Source organism: Argentina silus (genome assembly GCF_951799395.1).
Source record: "Argentina silus genome assembly, chromosome: 22".
Lineage (NCBI taxonomy): Eukaryota > Metazoa > Chordata > Actinopteri > Argentiniformes > Argentinidae > Argentina > Argentina silus.
This window is the reverse complement of record NC_139676.1, coordinates 13755372-13780885: the sequence shown is the minus strand read 5'-3', so window position 1 is coordinate 13780885 and position 25514 is coordinate 13755372. Positions and strand designations below refer to the sequence as shown.

Sequence of the window (25514 nt, the reverse complement as noted above, 5' to 3'; positions counted from 1 at the left end):
CCTCCCTGATCCCTTTCCGTCTGCTCCCCCCCCCCTCCCCTCCCCTCCTCTCCTCTCCCCGCTCCCCCCGCTCCCCCCCCTCCCCCCCCCCCGCAGGCTACAGTGACCTGGGTGTCTCAGAGACCCCCCTCCTCTACAGCCTGTTGGTTACCCGGTGTAAGGAGGCGTACTGCGAGGAGTTCTGTGTGTACAAGGGCACCAGCCCCGAGCACTCGGCCTTCCTGCCCCCGGGGTTCAGGTCCTCGCGCTACAGGGTGGCGGTGTCCATTACCGTGGAGGACCACCAGGGGGCAGCGATCACTGCGCTTAACAAGTAAGGCCAAAACGCACATGTACTGTACAAGCGTGTGTTCATACGTGTGTGTGTGTGTGTGATTACTCATATGTGTGTGTGTGTGTGTGTGTGTGTGTGTGTGTGTGTGTGTGTGTGATTACTCATATGTGTGTGTGTGTGTGTGTGTGTGATTACTCATGTGTGTGTGTGTGTGTGTGTGTGTGATTACTCATATGTGTGTGTGTGTGTGTGTGTGTGTGTGTGTGTGTGTGTGTCTGTGTCTCCTTCCAGGTCCATGGAGGTGGTCCTACCTGACACTCCCCCAGACTACAGCAGCCTCCCCCATTGGCTGAGTGTGCTGACAGGTAGCAGGCTGAGAGAACTGCTCAAGCAGGGAGACTCCCAGAGGGTCCGGGAGCTCTCCCTGGCTCTCATCACTGTCCTCAACGAGGTAGGGCATCCATCCATCCATCCATCCATCCATCCATCTGTTCATCCATCCATCTATCAATCCGTTCATCCTTCTATCCATTTATCCATCTATCCATCCATCTAACCAATTTTTCCTTCTCTCTTTCTCTTCCTTCTTATCCACCCTGCTCTGTATCCTCCTCCTGACTCTTTCTTCACGCCTCTCCTCTCTTCCTTTCCCTCTCTCCCTCTCATTATCCTCTCCGCCCCTTCCTCTCCCCTTTCTGCCCCTTCCTCTCCCCTTCCTCCCACTTTCCAGTATGAGCAGACCCGTGAGTCGGTGGTGGTGTCCCGTGCGGAGCGCGGTTACCGCGTCAGCGTGCGTAGCAACATCACCCGGGCGCTCACCGCCCTGGACCTCACCACCGTCAACGACATCCAGCAGACCTCCGCCGCGCTCGCACAGTGCACGGTGAGGGGGGCGGGGGGGAGAGAGGGAGGGAGAGAGGGAAGGAGGAGGGTGAGAGAGAGAGGGAGGGAGAGAGGGAAGGAGGAGGGTGAGAGAGGGAGGGAGAGAGGGAAGGAGGAGGGAGAGAGAGAGAGGGAAGGAGGCCTTGTCATTGAAACAGATCTCTGCTAGCTACTGTTGCACATTGCTCAGTAACGTGTGTGTGTGTGTGTGTGCGTGTGTGTGTGTGTGTGTGTGTGTGTTTCCAGGCGGTGAGCCGCGAGTTCATCTGTGAGGAGTGTCAGAACAGCACTCTGAACAAGCTGGAGTCCATGCTGGAGATTCTGCAGACTGACACCAAGCAAGGCACCGTCACACCCACAGAGATCGCTGACAACATCCTCAACATCATGGGTAAGTACACACGCACGCACGCACACACACACACACACACACACACACACGCACACACACTAAAACATCTACAGCGAGAGCAGAACTTCCTGTTCGTTATAGGTGAGAGCACACACTTGAACTCAAACAAATTGTCACTCACATGTGTACACACCCACACACACACCCACACACACTTGAACTCACATCCGACTTCTCTCCCCAGGTGACCTCATCCACCAGGTGAGCCAATCAGCCTCCCAGCCCCAGGACCAGCTCCACCCCTACCTAGACTCCTCCTCCTCCTCCTCCTCTTCCTCCTCCCTCTCCTCTGAGGACCGCGGCCTCCCCTCCGACTCCTCCTCCCCCTCCCTGCCCCTCCCCCTGGAGCCACACCCCCTGCGGGTGGCGGCCAAGGCCTACAACCTGTCGTCTGTGCTGATGATGATCCTGATGCACGGCCGCGTCCTCAACGAGGAGCCCTTGGTGCTGCGCGGCGCCGAGATCGCCGCCACGGGGAAGCGGGCCGACCCCCAGAGCCTGCTCTGCTACCGGGACAGCGACAGCCCAGGTGGGTGTGGGTGTGGGTGTGGGTGTGGGTGTGTGTGTGTGTGTGTGTGTGTGTATGTTGTGGGTGGGTGGGTTGGTAGGTAGGTAGGTAGGTGGATGGGTGGGTGGGTATGTGTGTGTGGGTGTTTGGGTGTGGGTGTGTGTGTGTGTGTTGTCTCACACTAAAGTCATAACAGTGAGGAGTGCCAGAACAGAGTGTGTGTGTGTGTGTGGGTGTGTGTGTGTGTGTGTGTGTGTTGTTGTCTCAGGTGGTTGGTAGTATACAACCTACCTGGTAGCATTGTAAACGTCCGGTTGGGAGCAGAGCAAAAGACAGATTTGGGTCCTAACAGATTTGAGTGTTTTATTCTGTTCTATCCAGGCTGCCATCGATTCTCCATCCCCAGAGCCTTCAACAGCAGCCTGGGCAGAGCTGCAGGAGGGACCAGCATCATGCAGCTTCTGTTCCAGGTACGGAAGAGAGTGTGTGTGTGCGTGCGTGTCTGTGTGCGTGCGTGTCTGTGTGCGTGTGTGTCTGTGCGTGTGTCTGTGTGCGTGTGTGTCTGTGTGCGTGTGTGTCTGTGTGTGTGCGTGCGTGTCTGTGTGCGTGTGTGTCTGTGCGTGTGTCTGTGTGCGTGTGTGTCTGTGTGCGTGTGTCTGTGTGCGTGTGTGTCTGTGTGCGTGCGTGTCTGTGTGCGTGTGTGTCTGTGCGTGTGTCTGTGTGCGTGTGTGTCTGTGTGCGTGTGTGTCTGTGTGTGTCTGTGCGTGTGTCTGTGTGCGTGTGTGTCTGTGTGCGTGTATAATGGACAGCTCAGCTGTAGGACGCACTAATTGGAGCCTTCTTTAGGCTCTCCATCACACAACTGTCAAAGTGTCCGTCAGTCCACTGGAATGATTGACAGCCCTGAGTGCTGCAGAGTTTCCTGCCTAAGCTGGAAAGATTGCCTGCCTAATCGACCAGAAATGAATATCATGCTCTTTGGAGGACAGGACATCATTTCACTGCAGACTTTCTAACTCCAGAAGTGCAGCCTTAGATCTTTAGACAAGGCTCTCTTGACTGTTCAAAAGTCTAGCCTGAAAACTAAAGATGACTTTTTAGATTAGGGCACCTAGACTTTGGAATGCCTGAGGGACATCAAGCTGTCTTCAAAACTCTGTCTCTTTTTAAATCTCTCTTAAAAAAACTTAAAACCTTAAACTGACATTTTTTGTTCATTGGTTCAGATGTTTAAGTATTATTGTGGTGACTAATGGTGATTTTAAAGCTGAGAAGCAGCAATGTAGCCTCGAGCGGTTAACTCTTTAACGCCTTTAACGGTCAGACCTGCAGCGTGCGGTTGAGGTTTCGGTGGGAGTGCGTTGTTGGGTGCGTTGCGCACGATTGTGACACAGCGGCTGCTCTGGCGGGAGTCGGTTTAACAGCGACTTTGTGATGTTCTACGCTAACTGCTAATACTCGCAACAACACTGGTTAGCCTCCGGGCAAAGTCAGCGCTTATTAAAAACCCTTTTTTGGGACTTTTGGATGCATTTCCACTCGAGCCTTTCTGCCAGAGTTTGTCTAGCGAGGCATGTGTTCTCACTTGGCCGATCTCTCTGTCGATCCTCGTCTTCTCTCAGATTCTCTCTCTGGGGATGTCAGTTATCTTGGTGCAGCTCTGAAAGCCGCGCTTCTGATGATTGAGAGCTGCTGGGTGTGTTTCTGGGAGGTTTCTGATCTTTCCCTCTTTCCCTCTTGTCTCTTTCCATCCATCTCTATTATTATCTCACATCTCTCTCTTTATCTATGCCTATCGCTCTCTCCATATCCCTCCCTCTCTCTCTCCCTCTCTCTCTCTCTCTCTCTCTCTCTCTCTCTCTCTTCTCCTCCTCCTCCCCCCCCTCTCCCTCAGGTGGAGCCCAACCCGTTCCCCTTCAACTATGTGGCCAACTACACCGTCTCCACCGAGGTGGCCTCCATGGAATTCCGGAGAGAGAACGGCACCCAGATTCCCATCTCCGACCTCGACGACAGCCAGGCCATCACCGTCGCCGTCAAGAACGGGAGCGGCGGAATGGAGTCCGGCGGCCCGGAGGGTCCCGGCACGGCGGGGGTCCCGGTAGCCGGCGCCGTTAACGTGAGCAGCTGCGACTCGGTCATCGTGCGGGTCAGCGCCGGTAACAGCAACCGGCAGGCGGGACTGTTTGTGCAGCTCAACTTCACCACTCTGGACGGTAAATACCGAACTCCAATACACAATGTCTAATATGGAAGGGATAATGTTCATAGAATATCAATTAGGCTACAAAATAACCGACAGGGGGTACATGACTGTTAAAAGTTTGGGAACCACTGGCCTAATGCATACATACATCGCACTCGAGTGAATGAAAATGAATTAATAATGTAATAACACATGCTGTTTAGCTGACGCTTTTATCCAAAGCGACTTACATTGCAAAGAGTGCATACATTTTTCTGTATATATGGTCCCAGTGGGAATCGAACCCACAACCTAAGCGTTGTTAACATCATTGCTCTACCAACTGAGCCACAGAGGACCGCGTGTTGAATGAATCGCCCCCCAACCTTGCCTTGTCCGTCCTCAGACGGGTCCGCGGGGTCCGAGGGGAGGGAGGAGGACCCCTCCATCACGGCCTACCTGCACTCCTCCGACAGGCCCAACCAGTACAACTGCACAGACAGGAAACGCATCACGCTCGGCATGACCCGGGGGCGGGACCTGGACCTGGACCACAGGAATTACACCTTCTTCCTGTCCCCAGAGTAAGTCACCATGGCGATAGGGGGATTATTCAAACGGAAGGAAGGATATCCGAGGGTGGGTGGGTATCCAATCAGACTCAGAACATCGCTGGAGATACGGCCAATCTTAACACAACTTGAATGAAAGGGTGTGTGTGTGTGTGTGTGTGTGTGTGTGTGTGTGTGTGTGTGTGTGTGTGTGAAACCCTCTCTCCGCAAGGAGGGGTGTGTCTTTATCGCTTATTTGTTCATTGATCAGTTTATGTCATCAAATTATTTATTGATTATTGAATTTATTATTGATGAGGTTGTTGATGCATTGGTTAGAACGTGCCCCGAATGTTGTCTGTGTATATCACCCTTTTACCTGCACACAGATTTAATTTATTGTAAATCAATAGAGGTTTATGTCAAATGTTTGTTTTTTATTTAACCTTTATTTCTACAGGGGAAACACACTTTTGCAGCTGCACCCTGTCCACCGTATTTACACAATAACAAAACAACACATAAAAAACAATACCACACAGTTCAGTACAGAAATCAATACCTCATATAAAATATAAAAAAATATATTAGGAGAAACAATCACATCTTTCACCAAGGAGGTCCTCAGTGAACACCCTAAACTGCCCTGCCTCCCCCCTCCCCACCCTAAACTGCCCCAGCGGCACCAGAACATCCAAGTGATGTTCTGAAGCATGAGGTGATGTATGTGAACTTGGCAGCCATATGAGTGTTATAACCCCCCTCCCTCCCTCCCAGGTCCTACGACACCACCCTGGACTACTATGTGAACGTGACCACGGCCTGTGGCCCCGCCTCCGCCCCGGCGGGGGTGCGTCTGGAGGTGGGCGTGTTCGCGTCGCTGTGCCAGTACTTCAGCGAGAGCGCCAAGCTGTGGCGTACGGACGGCATGGTGCCGCTGCCCGAGACCAACGCCAACCGGGCCGTCTGCCGCACGCGCCACCTCACCGCCTTCGCCGCCAGCCTGTTCGTCCCGCCCAACGCCGTCACCTTCATAGTCCCGGTGGGTTGGGGTTTTTGGCGCAAGCGCAGGTTGATACACCTGGATGGCACAGGATACATGTACACACATGTACACACACACACACACACCTGCATATTAGACTAAGAGCATATACACAAGGTTGATACACCTGGATGGCACATAATACCTGTACACACACACACACACACAACCACCCCCCCCCCCACACACACACACACACCTGTCCTAACCTGTCCTCCCCGTCCCCGTCCCCAGGAGCGCTCCGGCAGCCTCAGCCTGGTGGTGGTGTTGACGTGCGTGGTGGGCCTGCTGTGTTACGCTGCCGCCGCCGCCATTCTGCACAAGCTGGACCAGCTGGACCTGCGCAGGGCGGCGGTGGTGCCCCTCTGCGGCGAGGACGGCCTCTTCAAGTACGAGGTGCAGGTCAAGACCGGCTGGAGCCGCGGGGCAGGTGAGAGGTCAAAGGGTGGAAGGTCACGGAGGAGGGGGCGGAGGTCACAAGGTCAGGGGAATGGATTTGCTGTTTGTTAAATTTGGGCCAATCTGGGATATGGACGCACGTCCATTTTTGGATTTGGGATAAATGTATGATATTTAGCTGTTGATTCTTGAAGAATGTAACGTGTGGGTGTGTATGTGGCTTCAAAACACGGTCACAGCGATCATTTTTGATCTGGTCGTAGCTCCGTCTACGAATGTGAGAGTGGTTAACATTTCTCCAGCCCCGCCCCTCAACTGTTTACCAAAACAAGCGGTCGGGCGGCGGCTTTGCTGCTGTTTGACTCCCATCAGATTTAATGATGTTATGTTCCAATGTCCGCCACTAGCATATGATAGCATTTAAAGGGAACAATGTACTGGCAGTGCATCTTAGTGGTATGCTAATGTGGATATTAAAACAGCCAAATCTGTCAGTTTGACAACTGCACAGATTTGGCCATGTCTCCGTAATAAGGTATCATCAGATCATTCAGCGCAGCGCCTTGCCGGGAGAGAGAGAGAGAGAGAGAGGGAGAGGGGGGGAGAGAGAGAGAGAGGGAGAGGGGGGGAGAGAGGGAGAGGGAAGGGGAGAAAGACACGGAGAGAGAGAGAGGAAGAGAGATGGGTGAGACGAGGAGAGAAGTGTGTGTGGGAGGGAGAGGAGAGAAAGAGAGAGAAAGAGAGAGAGAGGGGGAGAGAGAGAGAAGAGGTAGAATTAGACAAAGATTAGAAGTATGCAGCCGAAGCAGTGGAACTGGGACAGCCACACATTGGGAACACTTGAGGGGTGTTTGAGTTAGCTTTGCCAGGCACCATGTGATTAATGAGATCCCTACTGTGCAAACTTGGCATGTAACACGGCTGTCAGTTGTCAGCCTGCCAGCGCGTGCCAAGGACAACTGCTTTTGCACAGTGACTCCCGGGCTTCAACAGTGTTCAAATCCAGGCTTATTCAGTGCTTAAGACTCTGGATTTTAGCCTCCTCAACCCCCCCCCCCCCCCCCCGGGGTCCTTATGAGCCCAAACTTGGCTATGGACGTGGTTCAGAGCAAGGGTAGGGTATATTCTTATCCACCAAGTGCTGTAGTTGGCCAGCGGACTTGGTGGGTGGCAGGCGTCTTCCAAGTTAGCTTCCTGTAACGACAAAAAACGGCTTGATTTGAGCGGCGCAGCCGGAAGCTGTTGGGGATTAGATGTTGTTTCCTCGTGTTGCCTCAGAGTTCGCCAGCTTACTTATGGAACCGGGTTGAGATGGTAAAACTCACTCCTCAAGTTCAAATACCCCCCCCCCACCATCTACCCCCCCCACCACCTACCCCCCCCCCCCCACCACCGTGTCGAACTGCTAGCTATTCGATAGCGTCGCTGGTTTACGCCGTTTTACACTGTATGTGTTGGCAAACCAGAGGTCGCAAGTTGGAGACTCGGTCGGAGCAACTTGAATTGCGGGGAGACTGTTTGCAACAACTTCACGTCTGTATCACTCACTTAACTTAACTTAACTTTATTGATCCCACATGGCAGTAAAATGCATGAGACTTGAGCGTGCATGAGCATGTTTTTGACAATTTTCAAAATAAGAGTCTCACTGTAGTGTGACTTGGACCCCCCTCCCTAGGCACCACGGCCCACGTGGGCATCAGTCTGTCTGGGCGGGAGAGTCGCAGCGGGCACCGGCACCTGGACAGCACCGGAGCCTTCACCCGCAACAGCCTGGACATATTCCACATCGCCACGGATACCAGCCTGGGCAGCGTGTGGAAGATGCGCGTCTGGCATGACAACAAGGGTACGAGAACGCAATGTATTAGCAGATACACACAGAGACACACACACACCCACAGAGACACACACACACACACACACACAGAGACACACACACGATCACTCACAGAGACACACACACACATACACAGAGACACACACACACACTCACAGAGACACACGCACACACACACATACACAGAGACACACACAGAGACACACACAGAGAGACAGAGACACAGAGACACACACAGAGACACACACACAGACACAGACACAGACACACACACACACACACACACACACACACACACACACAGTTCTGTAGTTCAGAAAGTCTGCTAAGCCTGTAAAAGAAATTGATCCACCTCTCTTTCTCGACAGGCTGTGGGATAAACTGAATTATGCAGACTGTAGCTATAGGAATACAACGTGGTTAGCATAAGTACCTCAGGATGAAGGTTGGAACGATTTCAGCGCTGATAGCTGACCTTTGGTGTCAGATTCGTGCGGCGTGTAAACCGGTTTGCCAAGAAATGTTCTCTCCTGTGTCCCAGTTGTAATGTAATTGAAGTGAAAAAAGAAAAGGAGAAGAAATATCTTGTAGTTCTTTCCCTTTGTTTCTCTCTCTTCATTCTCTCTCTCTCTCTCTCTCTCAGGACTGTCTCCAGCGTGGAGGCTGCAGTACGTCCTGGTGAAGGACCTGCAGACAGGAAGCAGCTACTACTTCCTGGTGGAGGAGTGGCTGTCGGTGGACAATGAGAGGACAGACGGACGGGTGGAGATCGAGGTGGAGGCCTCGGGTAGGAGAACCATCTAGAACCAGCCTGTACTGTGTGTGTGTGTGTGTGTCTTTGCGTACGCGTGCGTGCGTGGTGCTTGCGTTCGTTTTTTTTCTGACTAACCTGGATAGATAAAGGCTCGATACAATGAAACAGAATAGAGAAAACCTGATGAAATACAGTGACAACGACAGCTACAGTCCACTGCTCTGGCCTACAGCTACAGTCCACTCCTCTGGCCTACAGCTACAGTCCACTCCTCTGGCCTACAGCTACAGTCCACTGCTCTGTCCTACAGCTACAGTCCACTCCTCTGGCCTACAGCTACAGTCCACTGCTCTGGCCTACAGCTACAGTCCACTGCTCTGGCCTACAGCTACAGTCCACTGCTCTGTCCTACAGCTACAGTCCACTCCTCTGGCCTACAGCTACAGTCCACTGCTCTGTCCTACAGCTACAGTCCACTCCTCTGGCCTACAGCTACAGTCCACTGCTCTGGCCTACAGCTACAGTCCACTGCTCTGGCCTACAGCTACAGTCCACTGCTCTGGCCTACAGCTACAGTCCACTGCTCTGGCCTACAGCTACAGTCCACTGCTCTGGCCTACAGCTACAGTCCACTCCTCTGGCCTTGGGAGACCAGCTCTCCTTCAGCATAGACAAAGCTTTCAGTGGGCTGCAGATAAGCCTGCGTTATAACCAGAAAGCACCATGCGTGTCTCTCAATGAAAATAGCCAACCGCGGACGAAGAAACGAGACCGGTGTTGAGCGTTATTCTGGTGGAATACACACGAGCGTTAGCGCTAATCGTTGTTGTGTCACAGACGTCATTCGGATTAGTTTGCTGGTGAACGCTAACTCACTCACGACGTCCTGTTTCCTGTGTTTCACCAGAAGAGGCGGAGGTTCGTCGGTTGCCCCGCCTCCTGGCGTGGGAGCTGCAGAGGGCCCTGTCGGAGAGCCACCTGTGGCTGTCGCTATGGGAACGCCCCGCCCGCAGTCCCTTCACCCGCCTGCAGAGGGCAACGTGCTGCGCTGTGTTGCTGCAGCTCTCCCTGCTGGCTAACACGCTGTGGTACAGCACCGTGTCCAGCAAGTACAGGTAGGGTACAGGTTGTGTGTGTGTGTGTAGGTACTGGTGAGGGTGCGAGTGCGAGTGTGTGTGTGTGTGTGTGTGTGTGTGTGTGTGTGTGTGTGTGTGTGTGTGTGTGTGTAGGTATGGGTGTGAGGGAGGAGTGTGTGTGTGTGTGTGTGTGTGTGTGTAGGTATGGGTGTGAGGGAGGAGTGTGTGTGTGTGTGTGTGTGTGTGTGTAGGTATGGGTGTGAGGGAGGAGTGTGTGTGTGTGTGTGTGTGTGTGTGTGTGTGTGTGGTACTGACTGTTGCTGTCCTGTTGTAGCTCTGTGGCGGTGTCCAAGCTGGTGTCAGTGAACGGAGAGACTCTGGCGGTGGGGCTGGTCAGCTGTCTGGTGGTCTACCCCCTCTACCTCCTCATCTTCACCGTGTTCAGGATGAGCCGCAGCAAGGTGACACACACACACACGCACACGCACACGCACACGCACACACACCATTTTAATGTACCTCTAACGTTGCTACTCATGATAAGGAATATGTATTTTAAACCCATCATAATTTTAATATACTGTATGTATGTGCATGTGTTTGTGTCTGCATGCGTGTGTGTATTTTTGTGTGTGTGTGTGTGTGTGTGTGTGTGTGTGTGTGTGTGTGTACACCAGTGCGTGTCTGTAGAGCAGGTGCCGCCCCAGGTGGACCAGGAGTCTGTGGAGATCGATGACTTCCTGGACAACTCCATGGCAGGAAGCTCCTTCCTCATCTTCAACGGCATCCCTGGAGAGGTACCCTATTGGCTGGGTTTGAAATAGCATACACACATACATACACATACATACACACACACACAGACACACACACAGACACACACACAGACACAGACACAGTTCTGTAGTTCAGAAAGTCTGCTAAGCCTGTAAAAGAAATTGATCCACCTCTCTTTCTCGACAGGCTGTGGGATAAACTGAATTATGCAGACTGTAGCTATAGGAATACAACGTGGTTAGCATAAGTACCTCAGGATGAAGGTTGGAACGATTTCAGCGCTGATAGCCGACTTTTTGTGTCAGATTCGTGCGGCGTGTAAACCGTTTTATCAAGAAATGTTCTCCCCTGGGTCCCAGTTGTAATGTAATCGAAGAAACCTTTAGGTACCCTATTGGCTTGGTTTCAAATAGCATACTTCCCTACTACTTAGTATGCCTAGCGAGTGTGAGTGGCCTCTAGTGTGCTCGAAAGACCAGAGCTGTGCCTGAATTGCCATACTTCCATACTCCCGAGTAAGTCAGCCTTTAGTGAGCATAGGTGGCTGCCAAGTTTACTTAAAAGACTATGCTTGAAATTGCACTTGAAAGACAGGGCTATGTTTGAAACGATGTACTTCCATGCTGATTACTATTAGAACACTAAGTATTCCTTGTGGCCTATTATGCTTAAAAGACCATTACACCTGCATTCTAAAGCTGCCCAATGATTCTAAAATAAGAGTGTAGTTAATATGCAATTATCATTATTCTACCCAGTACTTTGAAGTCAGCGACCGCTTTCTGTTGGGCGTTTGAAGTGGAATGGGGTTGTTCTGGAGCCTTTGCGTGTACATAAAAGTCTCTTTATCAAACAGACTTTGTGTAGAAGTCTGTTAACCTGTAGCTCTGGGACTGTGTTAAGAGTCATTTGTGAGAATAAGAAAATGCTCAATCTTTATGTAATTCCTGCAGGCTGTCGAATTATGCAACTGAATTATGCAAACTGTCGAGATAGGAATACGACGTGGTTGGCATAAATACCTCGGGATAAAGGTTGGAAGCATTTCAGAGCTGATAAAAAAAACACTTTGCCAATAAATGTTCTCTCCTGTGTCCCAGGTGTAATGTAATCGAAGAAACTCTAAAGTTAAAAAGGAAAAGGGGAAGAAATATCTATAGTAGTTATTTCCCTCATAAACTAATGAGTTTCTCTATCTCCCTTCCTCCTCCTCTCTCTCTATTCTCTCTCTCCCTTCCTCCTCCTCTCTCTCTATTCTCTCTCTCTCTCTATCTCCCTTCCTCCTCCTCTCTCTCTATTCTCTCTCTCTTTCTTGTCTCTCTCTCTTTCTTCTCTCTCTCTCCAGTCCTACTCAGAAGAGACCAACGTGGATCTGCCAACCCCCTCCACCAAGAGGTGAGCTTCTACAGTGACTATTGTATTGGTGACTAATAGAGGAGTAGAAGAGGAGGAGACAGGGAAGGGAGGGAGAGGAGGAGGGGGAGGAGGAGGAGAAGAGGAGGAGACAGGGAAGGGAGGGGAAGGGAGGGAGAGGATGGAGAGGGAGAGAGAGAGGGAAGCAGAGGGACAGAAGTGGAGAGTAAATGTGTGAGGGAGAGAGACAGAAAAAGGGAGCGGGGAGATGATTAGTGTGTGTGTGTGTGTGTGTGTGTGTGTGTGTGTGTGTGTGTGTGTCAGTTACTCTCTGTCCTGGAATAACCCATGTTTTTGCGTCATTAATGCGTCATTAATCCCCAGTGGAGGATGTTGTCAAGAGTGTTTACATCCCATAAAGTGTGTGTGTGACAAGCTAAAACTTCTTACACTGTACATTATAACCATTACCTCCCACACACTTTCTCCCAACTCCCCCCCTCTTTCTCTCTCTCTCTTCCCCCTCCCCCCCCCATCTCTCTGTCCCCACACACACCCCTCTCCCCACACACACCCCCCTCTCCCCTCCCCCCCCATCCTCTCTCTCTCCCTCCGTAGTCCCCAGAGCTGGGGCGGGGAGGAGGAGGAGGAGGAGGAGGAGGAAGAGGAGGATGGGGATGGGGATGGGGATGGTGATTGGTCGGAGATGTTGAGTGACATGTGGGTGGTGGGAGGGGCGGGGCTGGGGGCGGGGCTCCCCAGGCTGAAGAGGGGTCAGGGGAGCAGACACCTGGGGGTGGACATGGCCCTCAACAACCCTGACGAGGAAGACACACACCGGAACAAATACTTCACCTCTTCAGGTAGAGCACACCGTCAGGCGGGGGGGGGGGGGGAGCGCTCTGGGTGGCTAGACTAGACTTTATTGCCATATCAATCAGAGATTGTTAGGGGTGTGGTGTGGTGTGTGTGTGTGTGTGTAATGTGGTGTGGTGTGGTGTGGTGTGGTGTGGTGTGTGTGTGTACCAATCATCATTAGGAAATTGCCACGTACATCGATTCAATTTATAATTATTAGAATTATTATAGAATACAGTACACCAACCTAACCACTTTGTTATCTACCCTCTCTCACACACACACACACACACACACACACAGATGAGGACCTGATCAAGCGTATCCTAGCCGACGGGCAGCTGCAGGTGTCTCGTCTGTGTGACCCCCAGCAGTTCTTCTCCCAGACAGACAGCGAGATGGCCGACCTGTGAGTGATCACACACACACACACACACACATTTACCCTCTGACCTCATTGAGCAAATGTGACCGTGTGTGTGTGTGTGTGTGTGTGTGTGTGTGTATCAGGTCTAGTATCTTCGGAGATAAGACAGAGGTAATCCTTCTGCAGAAGCTGAACGAGCCTCTGCCGCCCGGGGCTGTGAGGAGAGACCCCCCCAAAACAGCCTTCACCTCCCGCACAGGTGTGTGTGTGTGTGTGTGTGTGTGTGTGTGTGTGTGTGAGAGCTTTCTTACATAGTGTTATTGATATTACGAAGATGCAAATGATTTGCATTTAAATTGAGCCTTTCAAACTCAACATTTTTAATCCACCTCCTCTCCATCTCTCCCCCGCTCCCCCCCCTCTCTCTCTCCCTCGCTCTCCCCCTCTCTCTCTCCCTCCCCCCCTCTCTCTCCCTCCTTCCCTCTCCCCCCCTCTCCCTCCCCCCCTCTCTCTCCTCCTCCCTCTCTCTCTCTCAGTAATAACAGACGTGTGTCGTCCAAGGCGGTTCCCTCCCTGGTGTGGGCGTGTGGCCCTATGGGGCAGCTGGGCGGGGCTTGTCCTAGCCAATGGGCTGTCAATGTGGGCAGGAAGAGGCTTCAGTGAGGGCGTGGCTCTGATGTGGCTCATCTCCTGCATTTGCAGCTTCCTGTCCTCCTGTCTGCTGCTGGAGCCCATCAAGGCAAGGCAGAACACACACACACACACACACACACAGACAGATACATACGCACGTATGCACACAAATATATAGAATTTCAACTTTCTTGCCCCTGTGTCTGTCTCTGTCTGTTTGTCTGTTGTTATTACGTTGGAGTAGTTGTCTTCTTTCCCATGCATCTCTCTACCTCTACCTCTCTCTCTACCTCTCTCTCTCTCTCTCTACCTCTCTCTCTCTCTCTCTCTACCTCTCTCTCTCTGCAGCCCTCCCTTGATCTGTGCTCTCTCTCTCTGTTGACTCCTCCGCCTGGGACACATTGATTTTCCTCCCTGTGTCTCGTTGTCTCATCATCCGCTCATTCTCGCTCTCTGGTTTGATTGGTTTTCCTGTGAAGCGCATTGTATTACAGCCGTGCATGAAATGTGCTTTAAATGAAGATTTGATTTGATTTGTCTGTCTGTCTGTCTGTCTGTCTGTGTGTGTGTGTGTGTGTCTGTGTCTCTCCCTGTGTCTCTAGGTGGTGTGTGAGGCGGTGTATTACGCGGTGTGGGTGCAGCGTCTGCGTCCAGAGGAGCAGGACGTGCTGGTGGAGTGCCCCCGTGTGGAGAGGGTGGTCCAGCGGGTCCCCCGGGTCAGGCCGCCCCAGGGCTTCGCTCTGTCCCAGGCCAGGGACCAGGCCCGCAAGGTCCGCATGCTGCACCGCATGCTCAAGGTGAGAGAGAGAGAGATACACAGATATATATACACACACACACACACACACACACACACACACACACGCTCAAGGTAAGAGAGAGAGATGTGTGCGCACACACACACACACACACACAGCAGGCTTGAGGTAAGATACACACACATTTATCATACACTTTCAATATGTGCTATCCTAGCTCAAGGTGAGAACAACACACACACACACACACACACACACACAGAGTATCTGTAACTAATGTGTGTGTCCCCTCTCTAACAGAACTTCCTGGTGTACATGCTGTTCCTCCTGGTGGTGCTGCTGCTGAACTACGCAGACACAACCAGGGACACACACAGCCTGAGACTCCGCACTCAGCTACAGCAGACGCTACACACACCCCACTACATCAACATCAGCAGGTAACCACACACACACACACACACACACACACACACACACACACACACACACACACACACCCCACTACATCAACATCAGCAGGTAACCACACACACACACACACACACACCCCACTACATCAACATCAGCAGGTAACCACACACACACACACACACACACACCCCACGACATCAACATCAGCAGGTAACCACACACACACACACACACACACACACACACACACACACACACACACACACACACACCCCACTACATCAACATCAGCAGGTAACCACACACACTCACACACACACACACACCCCACTACATCAACATCAGCAGGTAACAGACACACACACACACACTCACACTTCTTATTAAGGTGCTGTATGTCAGTTTGCTCTGTGAAAACCAGTACTGTCCTCAGATTCACTGGGCTCAGCTCCCTGGCACACGTTTGATCATCTGTTTGTCTCTCTCTCTCTTACACACACACACACACACACACACACACACACACACACACACACACACACGACTGCCTCCATAGTGTTCCCTAGGAAGCTCATATATATTAGATTATAAAGGTTTCAAAGGAGTTTGATGTGTGTGCTGTTGCTGCAGTTTCAGAAAGTTTGTGTGTGTGTGTTGTGTAACATCTGTTCCCTCAGACAAACTTTGATCAAACACTGTGGAGATTAGAATGCATGTGTTCCAAGCTGTCACACACACACACACACACACACACACACACACACACACACACACACACACACACACACACACACACACACACACACACAGCGCCAGGATAACATAGCATAACATATGTGAATGTCATTGTCATGCAGGCGTGAGGACGTATGGGCGTGGCTGACCAGGTCTCTGTTGCCACGGCTCCTGGATGGCCCCGCCCTGCTGCAGGAAACAGGAAGTGTACTACTGGGCACGCCCAGACTCAGACAGATACGACACACACATGGTGAGAATGGGAGGGGATGAAGAGACAGACAGACAGACAGACAGACAGACAGACAGACAGACACTGAAGATGGATGGATGGATGGATGGATAGATAGATACTATAGACAGACAGACAGATATAAATATAGATACTATAGACAGACAGACAGATACTATAGATAGATAGATAGATAGATAGATACTATAGACAGATACTATAGATAGATAGATAGATACTAGATAGATAGATAGATAGATAGATATTAGCTATTTGAAAACATTCCAATGGGAAAAGTAATGGGGTTCAACAAACTACATTCTGACAAGAAGCTTCAACCCGATAACGAACCCTTCAATCCAGCCTCCTGGGGGCTGTTTGAGAGGAACACTACACAGACAGAGCTCTCTCTTTCCCTGTGAATTATCCCAGGATCGTATCTTTCTCTCTCCTTGTCTGGCTCACTCTCTTTCTCAGCGATGAATTGGAAACACACACACACACACAGTTGGCTGATGACTAATGCTTTCAGGGCCACAAGTGAAAAGTTGCTTAATTATAGCTGAGTGGTGTTCTGAGTTTGAAAGGTCTACTCAGGCTGCCGTGAGCATTCATTTCATTGAGTCACACACACACACATTGATTAATTGGCTTCCTTTTTTCTTTTTTACACACAGTAGAATGACTAATAATGACATGACTGAATCATGACAGGTGGTGTGAGGGCAGAGCAGAGGCAGCTTTAGAGGCTTTCCAGATCTTTCCATTGAAACTGTCCTCCTTCGTTCCAGGATCCTCCTCCTCTGGGTCCGGTGTGTCCGGCGCTGGCCCAGGGAATGGGACCTGGGGAGTGGGCTGGGCCGGGTCACAACCAGAACTCACCCACAACTGGACCTCCAGCATCGCTGATGCCAACGGGTGAGAATGGGCAGGGCCACTGAGGGAGGGGGAGAGAGAGGGGGGGGAGGGTACATCTCTCCGGTCCATCACTGTCCCCTCCTATCTCTTGCTCACTATCTTTCTTTCTCCTCCCCCCTCCCTCCCTCCCTCCATCTCCCTCCCCGTCCCCCAGGGCGTGGCATTGGGGTCAGGTGACGGTGTACGGGAGCGGGGGATTCGTCCAGCCGCTGAGCGGAGAGGCGGCACATCACCTCCAGCAGCACCAGTGGATGGACCACATGTGAGTACTGAGGGGGGGAGGGGAGGAAGATGGAGGGAGGGAGGGGGGAAGGAGGAGAGGAGGGAGGGGAGGGAGGGAGAAATAGGAAGTGGGGGTGGGACAGAAAGGGGGGAGCGAGAGAAAGCGAGACTGGGGAGGAAAGTAATTAGGAGTAAGTACGGTGGCCCTTAGAAGTCATGGTGGGAAACAAAACAATGCTAATCTGTTCCCTCAGGGAACCTTTTCGTTCCGTCAAAGGAATGATTTGTTGTTTTAATCAGTGTTGTTTTAATTAGTCTCCACAATGGCTTCTGAGGGGCTTCATAGGCAAGTGAACTGTTATAAAAAGTAAAAAGAAAAAAAAAATGCTTAATTAATGCTTAAAAAATTAATGCTTCAAATTGAATGTGAATTTAAGTGATTTTCTGACTGTCTGTCTGTGTGTCTGTTTGTCTGTGTGTGCGTGTGTATCTGTCTGTGTGTGTGTTTATGTGTATTTGTTTGTGTGTGTGACCAGGACGCGGGCTGTGTTTGTGGAGTTCTCTCTCTACAATACCAACACAGACTTGCTGGCTGTCTTCTCCTTCCTGTTTGAGTTCCCCGTCTCGGAGCGCGCTCAGTCCAGCCTCGACCTTCTGACCTTTCGGCTGCGGCGAATCACAGGCCTGGACTTACAGCTGCTGCTCACGGTAACCAACGTCCTGTCCAATCAGATTCAGAACATCGCTAGAGATACAGCCAATCCAACACAACATGAATGAAAGGGGGGGAGTGTGTGTGTGTGTGCCTAAAGTGATGTTTCTAATGAGACCAAAGGAATGTGTGTATGAAAGATAACTATATTCTGTGACACATTTTGTTTGTAAAGTGTTTTGAGGATGAACATTTTTTTTAAATTTATTTGAATAAAAAAAACTCTAATTCCAGACTATTTTGATGAATGAGGATTGAGAGTATGCACACCCAAAGAGCAGAACCCCCCCACACACACACACTCTCTCTGAATTCCAGTGTCACCATGAGCACGGCAACATGACGTACTCTCCCAAGGAATTCTTGGTTTCAGATATCTAAATGAGTCTCTCTCTCTCTCTCTCTCTCTCTCTCCCAGGTCTTCCTCCTGGCCTTGGTGCTGTACTTCTGTGTGCGGGGGGTTCTGGGTCTCCTGAGGGAGGGCCGGGTGTACCTCCTCTCCCCGTGGCGTGCGCTGGGCGCCTGTAGCCTGGCCTTGGCGGCGTGCGTGTGCGGCCTCCACCTGAGCCGCTGCGCCTCCGGGGGGCGCCAGTGGGCGCGGTACCTGAGCCAGCGAGGCTCCTTCACGGACTTCTACCCTCTGGCCAGGCAGAGCCAAGCATACACCCTGATCTCTGCCCTGCTTCTGTTCATACTGGTGCTCAAGGTGAGGAGGGAGGGGGATGAGGAGGAGGGAGATGGCGGTGGGCTGGGCCGGGTGATTCACCAAACTGTGACTAAATCATTCAGTAAATGAAATTGTTACTAAACAGCTTGTTTAGCTCACCGACTGCCAAAGAATTCGGGAACACTCACCACCTAGAACGCCTTAGACTTTTGTTTTGGCTACAAAATGAAGCATCATCATGGATGCATGTCTGGTGAATAACGTCACCCTTGGCACTCTAGAATGTTGACAATTTGGGCCGACTTTATTCATCCTCGGCACTAAATGAGTAAACTCAGCTTTCTCTCCCTCCTCCCTCTCCTCTCCCCCCCTCTCTCTCTCTCCCCCTTCCCCCCTCCCTCCTCCTCCCCTCCCCCCCTCCAGGCGTCCCACCAGTTGAGGTTCCTGAGGGAGTGGGCTGTGTTTGGCAGGGCCCTGAGGAGATCTCACTGGGAGCTCCTGGCAGCTGCCCTGGCTCTGCTGCTGCTGCTGCTGGCCTACTCTCACACAGGACACCTGGTAGGAACACGCACACGCACACACACACACACACACACACACGATAACAATGCGCACAGACACACCTGATAACAATGCATGCACGCGCACACACACACATCCTGTAACACGGGACACCTGGTAGGAACACACACACAAACACCTGAAAACAATACACACGCATACACACATCTGATAACAACACACACACACCTGATAACAATGCAGGCACACACACACACACCTGATAACACACACACACAAACACCTGAAAACAATACACACACATCTGATAACACACACACACACACTCATGTGAAACCTTGGGCGTTTTCTGTGAACATATCATATTTGAACGTTTGATGTATGTACTGGATGTCTATTTCCTCTCCAAACAAACAAACAAAGAAACACTTGGCTTTGATGCAACACAGCAGGGCAGGACTAGTAAACATCTGAAACAAGCTGTCAAACACACCCAAAAAATAGCATTGTGTCTGTGTTCATGTTGTGTGCGTGTGTGTGTTCATGTTGTGTGTGTGTTCATGTTGTGTGTGTGTTCGTGTTCATGTTGTGTGTGTGTTCGTGTTCATGTTGTGTGTGTGTGTTCATGTTGTGTGTGTGTGTTCATGTTGTGTGTGTGTGTTCATGTTGTGTGTGTGTTCGTGTTCATGTTGTGTGTGTGTTCGTGTTCATGTTGTGTGTGTGTTCATGTTGTGTGTGTGTGTTCATGTTGTGTGTGTGTTCATGTTGTGTGTGTGTGTTCATGTTGTGTGTGTGTTCATGTTGTGTGTGTGTTCATGTTGTGTGTGTGTGTTCATGTTGTGTGTGTGTGTTCATGTTGTGTGTGTGTGTTCATGTTGTGTGTGTGTGTTCATGTTGTGTGTTCATGTTCATGTTGTGTGTGTGTGTTCATGTTGTGTGTGTGTGTTCATGTTGTGTGTGTGTGTTCATGTTGTGTGTTCGTGTTCATGTTGTGTGTGTGTTCATGTTCATGTTGTGTGTGTGTGTTCGTGTTGTGTGTGTGTGTTCATGTTGTGTGTGTGTCTCGTTTTCTGTTTTTGAAATCCCGAGAGTGACTTTTGGTATGCATTCCATATCGTGTGTCCTGCCAAGCAGCAGCTCACTGAGGCAGTGGCTGCCTCGCCATGACAACCGTTTGTATGCATTATACAGTACTTTACTGTGCTGTAGGTGTATACAGATATCATCTGCATTCTTTTCTCTCTCTCTCTCACTCACTCACTCACGAAATTCAGCTTTTTTGGCACGATAAGACATCTTGTGTTGCCAAAACAAAAATAACTGACAAAACAAAACACGTTTCCACTCTGAAGTGGAAAATGAGAAGAAATAGTCGTTCTTTCCTTTGTGAACTCATGAGTTTCTCTCCGTCTCCGTCTCCCTCAGCTCTTCCACTCGGTGCTGGACGGCTACAGCAGTGTCAGCTCCTCCCTCCTGTCCCTGCTGGGCGCCGGCGGGCGTGGCTTGTTGTCTTGGCGACCCGCTTCGACCACGACGGGTCCCTCTAGCTCCGCCTCCTGCCTGCTGTTTCACGCGAGCTTCGCCGTGCTGCGGCTGGCGTTGCTGTGGCTGGTGACCTCGGCGTTGCTTAGGAACTATCGTCGGGCGCGGGCGGAGCTGTACCGCCCAGCCGTGGACCTGCAGGACTATGAGATGGTGGAGCTGTTCCTACGGCGACTGAAGATGTGGATGGGACTCAGTCGCACCAAGGAGGTGAGGGTCATTTCCTATTTCCTGTATATTACTTCCTGGCTCCTGTTGAGAGTGATTCCTACTTCTTGTGTACTTCCTGTAGTTGCTACTATTACCTGGACAGTGTGTTCTTATTGACTCTCTCACGCTTTCTCTCTCTCTCTCTCTCTCCCCCCTCCCTCAGTTTCGTCACAAGGTGCGTTTCGAGGGCATGGAGCTGCCCCCCTCCCGCTCCTCCTCCACCAGCGACTGTAAGTCCCTGTGCCTGCCCCAGCTCGACGGGCCCGAGTCCCCCCCCTCCCCCGACAGCGTGGACGGAGGCTCCGAGGCCTCCTGGCGCCCCCGCTCCTCCAGCCCCTGCAGCCTGACCGAAGCCCCAGGGATGGGCCTCAGTTTGGGGCTAGGACCCGGCCCTGGCCCGGGTCTGGGTCTGGGTCTGGTTCCCGGCGCGGTGGTGGGCGGAGCCACCTGGAGGGAGAGGGCGGAGACGGAGGCCACGCTCCGGAGGCTCCTCCCCACCCTGGACGCCCTGCTGCAACAGCTGGACCGCGTTACCCTGGCGACGGAGGACCTGTACCGCACCGAGTGCCGCTTGGAGCGTGTCCAGAGGAAAGGGAGGGAGAGGGGGAAGGGGAGAGGAGGAGGAGGAGGAGGGGAGAGGAAGAGGGGGAAGAGTAGGGATGGGCGAGGAGGGAAAGGGAAGGGAAAGGGGGATGAGAAAGACTCTGCTGGACGGAGGGAGAGCAGGGGGGCGAGCAGGGGGGGAGGGGTGGTGACTGGTCAGCCTAAAGACTTGGGGAGTTCCAGTGTTATCACCAAACACACCCCTACCCCTGTCTCTGCCCCTGCCCCTACAACCACACCTGCCCCTGCCTTAGCCCCGAAATCTACCCCTGCATCAACTGTTACCCCCAAATCCACCTCTGCAACGGCCCTTACCTCTAAAACTACCCCTGTCCCACCTCCTACCCCTGTCCCCGTCTTGGCCCCTAAATCTACCCCTGCATCAACTGTTACTCCCAAATCTACCCCTGCTTCAACTGTTACCCCCAAATCTACGCTTGCATCAAATGTTACTCCCAAATCTACCCCTGCATCATCTGTTACCCCCAAATCTACCCCTGCATCAACTGTTACCCCCAAATCTACCCCTGCATCAACTATTACCCCCAAAACTACCCCTGCGACGGCCCTTACCCCTAAAACTATCCCTGCCCCTGTCTCCACCCCCTCCTTACCCGCCACCCCGACCCCCACCCCGAGCACCCCTGCCTCCCTCCTCCTCCCCCAAGCTCGGGAGTGGGACCCCCCCACGGAGCCCGAGACCCTCCCCCCCTCCAGCCTGTTCAACCACCCCGCCCACACCACCACCATCCCCACCCGCAAGCGCAAGCACAAGCCCCCGCCCCTCAAGAACAAGGTGCACCCCAACCCGGACCGGCACGTCTCGGGACACCCCAAACCCTGAGGACGCCCCCCCCCCCCCCCCCCCAGGATCACAAGGAGGATGGACAGAACGAAACAGGGGGGGCTGTGGAGAAAGATGGACGGATGCACTGCTGGGTTGAGGATGAGAGGAGGTCAGTGACAGCTGGTTCTGTCACCGATGCCACACTCTCTAAATCCAGGAGAGGGAGGGAGGAAGGGAGGAAGGAATGCAGCTCTCATTCCCATGCTTGTGTGGCATGGGCTGGAGAGAGAGAGAGAGAGAAAGAGGGAGAGAGAGAGAGATTCCCCTAAATCAGCGATCGTTTGTCCCCCCGAGGTTTTGTGTCATGCTATAGAGTTGGCATGTGCAACCGAGGTGCAGGTCGCCAGTTCTTTACCCCCCCCGCGACCCCCCAACCCCAAAATAGAAAACCCCCCTCCTCCCCTTGACCCTGGAGGTCATGTGGGGGTGGTGGGGGTGGTGGGGCGTCGACAAGAAGCACGTGTCGTGCTCACACAGGAAACCAAGCGGCTGTGGATATCGCCACCTAGAGGCTGAGGCTCGCTGTGCTTCGCCGCGTGTTTCGGTGTAACCATTTGGGGGGGGGGGGCTTGCGGGGGGGCGGTTGTTGTGTTTTTCCGTCGTCGTGACGTTTCTGTGAGAATAAGGAAGCTATTGTTGTCAAGGTCACCAATGGGTGCTTGTGTGACCTGTCAGAAACGGTCTGTTCAGAAGCTTTGGAGATTTCACACACACACACACACACACACACACACACACACACACACACACACACACACACACAATAGTATAGGTACTCATGCACACAGGTGTACACACACACACACACACACACACACAAATCAAAGATGCTATCAGGGTGCTAACAGACGGGCACGCCTCAGGACTCCTACTTTATCAGGTCAGAGTCATCCACCTGCACCATAACGCAGAGAGAGAGAAGGAGGGAGAGGAGGGAGGGAGGGAGGAGAGAGGGAGAGAGTTAGTGCTTTAGAAAGAGAGAAGAAATGGTTAGAAAAGAGAACTGAAGGAATGTTTGAGAAAGAGGTGTAGGAATGGATTAAAAAAGAAAGAAAAGAGTCAGAGGGAGACATGAACTTTGAGAGACATGTTGGTGCATTGGTTTGGTTTTGGGTCTGTAAGCTACAGTTCACAGCAGTAGGCTAATCAAGGTATATTTTCAACTAATAAACTACAACTCCCAATCCTTTGACCATCAGGAAGAAGCGAGCGTACATTTACGTAATCTTGAGTATTTTGTAATATTGTCTGTTTAATTTTTTCGTTGCTTTCGAAGCGGTTCTAATTTAAAAGCACTTTTGTGGTAATGTACATGTGTGTGTATGTGGGATCGAGTGTGTTCGCGTGTTCAAAAAAGAAATAAGCTCGGTACGTAACCCAGTAGAAAAGGTTTCACACACATATCTTAACTTTTTAGCGTTGCCAAAGCTTGCGCTTAATTTACGCATCCAGCGTTCTTCTTATTCTTAAGTTTAAAAAAAAAAAAAAGTTAATTCCTTTTGTACTTAGCACTTTATTTCCTTGTGAAGCTGTTATGAAATGCCATATTTAACTTGTATGTTACATGTCAAGTTTTTCTTTTCATATCCAAAACAGCTACATAGAATTATCCCTTATGAGTATTATCAATGAAGTGTGTCAGGATATCAAATACCGTTTGTATTTTTGTTTTTGTTTTGTTTATTAGTTGTTCATCGTTGTTGTTGTTTGTGTTGATGTTGTCACTCTACTTCCTGGAAACCATTTCCTCCCCACAAACTTCCTGTTTCCTGTGGGTAGATCTCAGGGACCCCGCCCCTTCCCCCCAAAACCAGGAAGTCATTTCCTTATTCGTCCATTTTCTGTTCTGCCGGTTTTTTTGGAAGTCAAATGAAGGTCAAGTGAGAAGTGTTGTAGGAGTGCTTTAGTACCGTCCTAGAGTTAGAACCATCCGAGTGTACAGCTGATGTTCCAAACCAAAGTATGTCATTCCCCCCCCCCCCCCCCAAACCCACACTCCCATTTTGTCTTCAACACAGCAAAGATATTCAAAGCCCACAAAGTTAATATTAAAGTCATTGCTGTCGTTTGCGATGTTCGTTTGCGATGTTCTCCACACGAAAAATCACAAAAGATGAAACTCTTTTTTTCACCAGTCAGTATGTGTGTGTGTATATGTGTGTATATATTGGTGCTCCTTGATGTATATATTTTGTATCATTATCAGTATTGTTGCTGTACTGCATTGGCTTTAAGGTTTAAGTTAAGCACTGGTGTTTTGGTTTCACACCTACAGTGTCACCTAGACAACACACTCATAGTTCCCATGGTAACGTATCCAGTTTCCGGCCATTTTTCTTTTTTTTTTTACTACTTAGAAGTCCAAAGAAAACAATAATAATAATGATGATGATGATGGTAATGTTGATGATGATGAGCTGGTACTCCCCACTTCTATTCTACCCCTAAGATCACCCTCTATCTGTACAGTATATAACTGCATTGTGCCAAAGCCCCACCACCCTGCATGTTTCATATTTTGTCTTTTGCGTATATCGTTCTCCGTCTTTAATCTGTACGATAAACAAAGTGTCATTTGAAGTGTTTCTGTCTAATAAGTTGTGTATCGTATCGTCTCTAGCACTTCTCATGCTTTTGCACTTGACAAAGTCGAATAAAGAGTTTGACAGCTAAACGGTCGGCGCGCTCCTTTCTTGTGGCTGTAGAACTCTTTTAGAACTTTTTTCAGTGGGTGTAAATCCAGTGTTGGTTAGTAACTGCCACCTCCTGGGTTGGAGTGGTCGCTTACGAAGGGCATTAAAAAGTTGTTTAAATAGCCACTGCTAACTTTAGCCATGGCTAACAAAAAACAATGGCAGCGATGGGGGGGGAAGTTAGACAGTTCAAAATGTAGTTACTTTGAGGTGATTTGGCGCCACAAATATTGGACTTTGTCTAAATGCCGTCATTGGGTTTTTTGGGTTAGTGTTAATCGTGGCGATTTAAACAACTCTGAAACGTGGATTACAGTTTTTCCTAGCCCATGGACTACGTGCAAGGTAAGGAACCATCTGACTTTAAGGTCTAAAAGAAGTGAACTATACCTTTAAGAAAAAGAAAAAAAAACGTGTTGATCCAACTGGCTGATCAGCCTTCCAAACTCACAGAAAGTCCCAGCCAGTTGACGCCATGGCAACAGCACTGAAACGTAAGCTTCAATGAAACACAATCACACAACG

The 25514-nt window shown here is 51.0% G+C and overlaps 1 protein-coding gene across 1 annotated transcript in view; it reads left to right on the top strand.

Annotated features, from left to right (window-relative positions):
- The window catches only part of pkd1a (polycystic kidney disease 1a), a gene marked incomplete at its 5' end in the record, with an annotated part of 62349 nt that extends 39146 nt beyond the window's left edge, over window positions 1–23203 (top strand). Inside the window, 32 exons of the mRNA XM_083693657.1 lie at window positions 97–313; window positions 566–725; window positions 1005–1157; window positions 1403–1547; window positions 1753–2097; window positions 2458–2546; window positions 3971–4292; window positions 4668–4845; window positions 5590–5854; window positions 6092–6287; window positions 7935–8105; window positions 8740–8883; window positions 9758–9965; window positions 10261–10387; window positions 10607–10723; window positions 12049–12098; window positions 12675–12688; window positions 12731–12919; window positions 13218–13323; window positions 13425–13540; window positions 13818–14020; window positions 14517–14711; window positions 14973–15112; window positions 15944–16074; window positions 16845–16971; window positions 17126–17233; window positions 17730–17901; window positions 18324–18611; window positions 18996–19130; window positions 20520–20846; window positions 21010–21471; window positions 21610–23203. Coding sequence (XP_083549783.1) covers window positions 97–313; window positions 566–725; window positions 1005–1157; window positions 1403–1547; window positions 1753–2097; window positions 2458–2546; window positions 3971–4292; window positions 4668–4845; window positions 5590–5854; window positions 6092–6287; window positions 7935–8105; window positions 8740–8883; window positions 9758–9965; window positions 10261–10387; window positions 10607–10723; window positions 12049–12098; window positions 12675–12688; window positions 12731–12919; window positions 13218–13323; window positions 13425–13540; window positions 13818–14020; window positions 14517–14711; window positions 14973–15112; window positions 15944–16074; window positions 16845–16971; window positions 17126–17233; window positions 17730–17901; window positions 18324–18611; window positions 18996–19130; window positions 20520–20846; window positions 21010–21471; window positions 21610–22293 — 6284 coding nt within the window. The 3' untranslated portion in view covers window positions 22294–23203. The remainder of the gene's footprint in view (window positions 1–96; window positions 314–565; window positions 726–1004; window positions 1158–1402; window positions 1548–1752; window positions 2098–2457; window positions 2547–3970; window positions 4293–4667; window positions 4846–5589; window positions 5855–6091; window positions 6288–7934; window positions 8106–8739; window positions 8884–9757; window positions 9966–10260; window positions 10388–10606; window positions 10724–12048; window positions 12099–12674; window positions 12689–12730; window positions 12920–13217; window positions 13324–13424; window positions 13541–13817; window positions 14021–14516; window positions 14712–14972; window positions 15113–15943; window positions 16075–16844; window positions 16972–17125; window positions 17234–17729; window positions 17902–18323; window positions 18612–18995; window positions 19131–20519; window positions 20847–21009; window positions 21472–21609) is intronic.
- Window positions 23204–25514: the final 2311 nt, after the last annotated feature.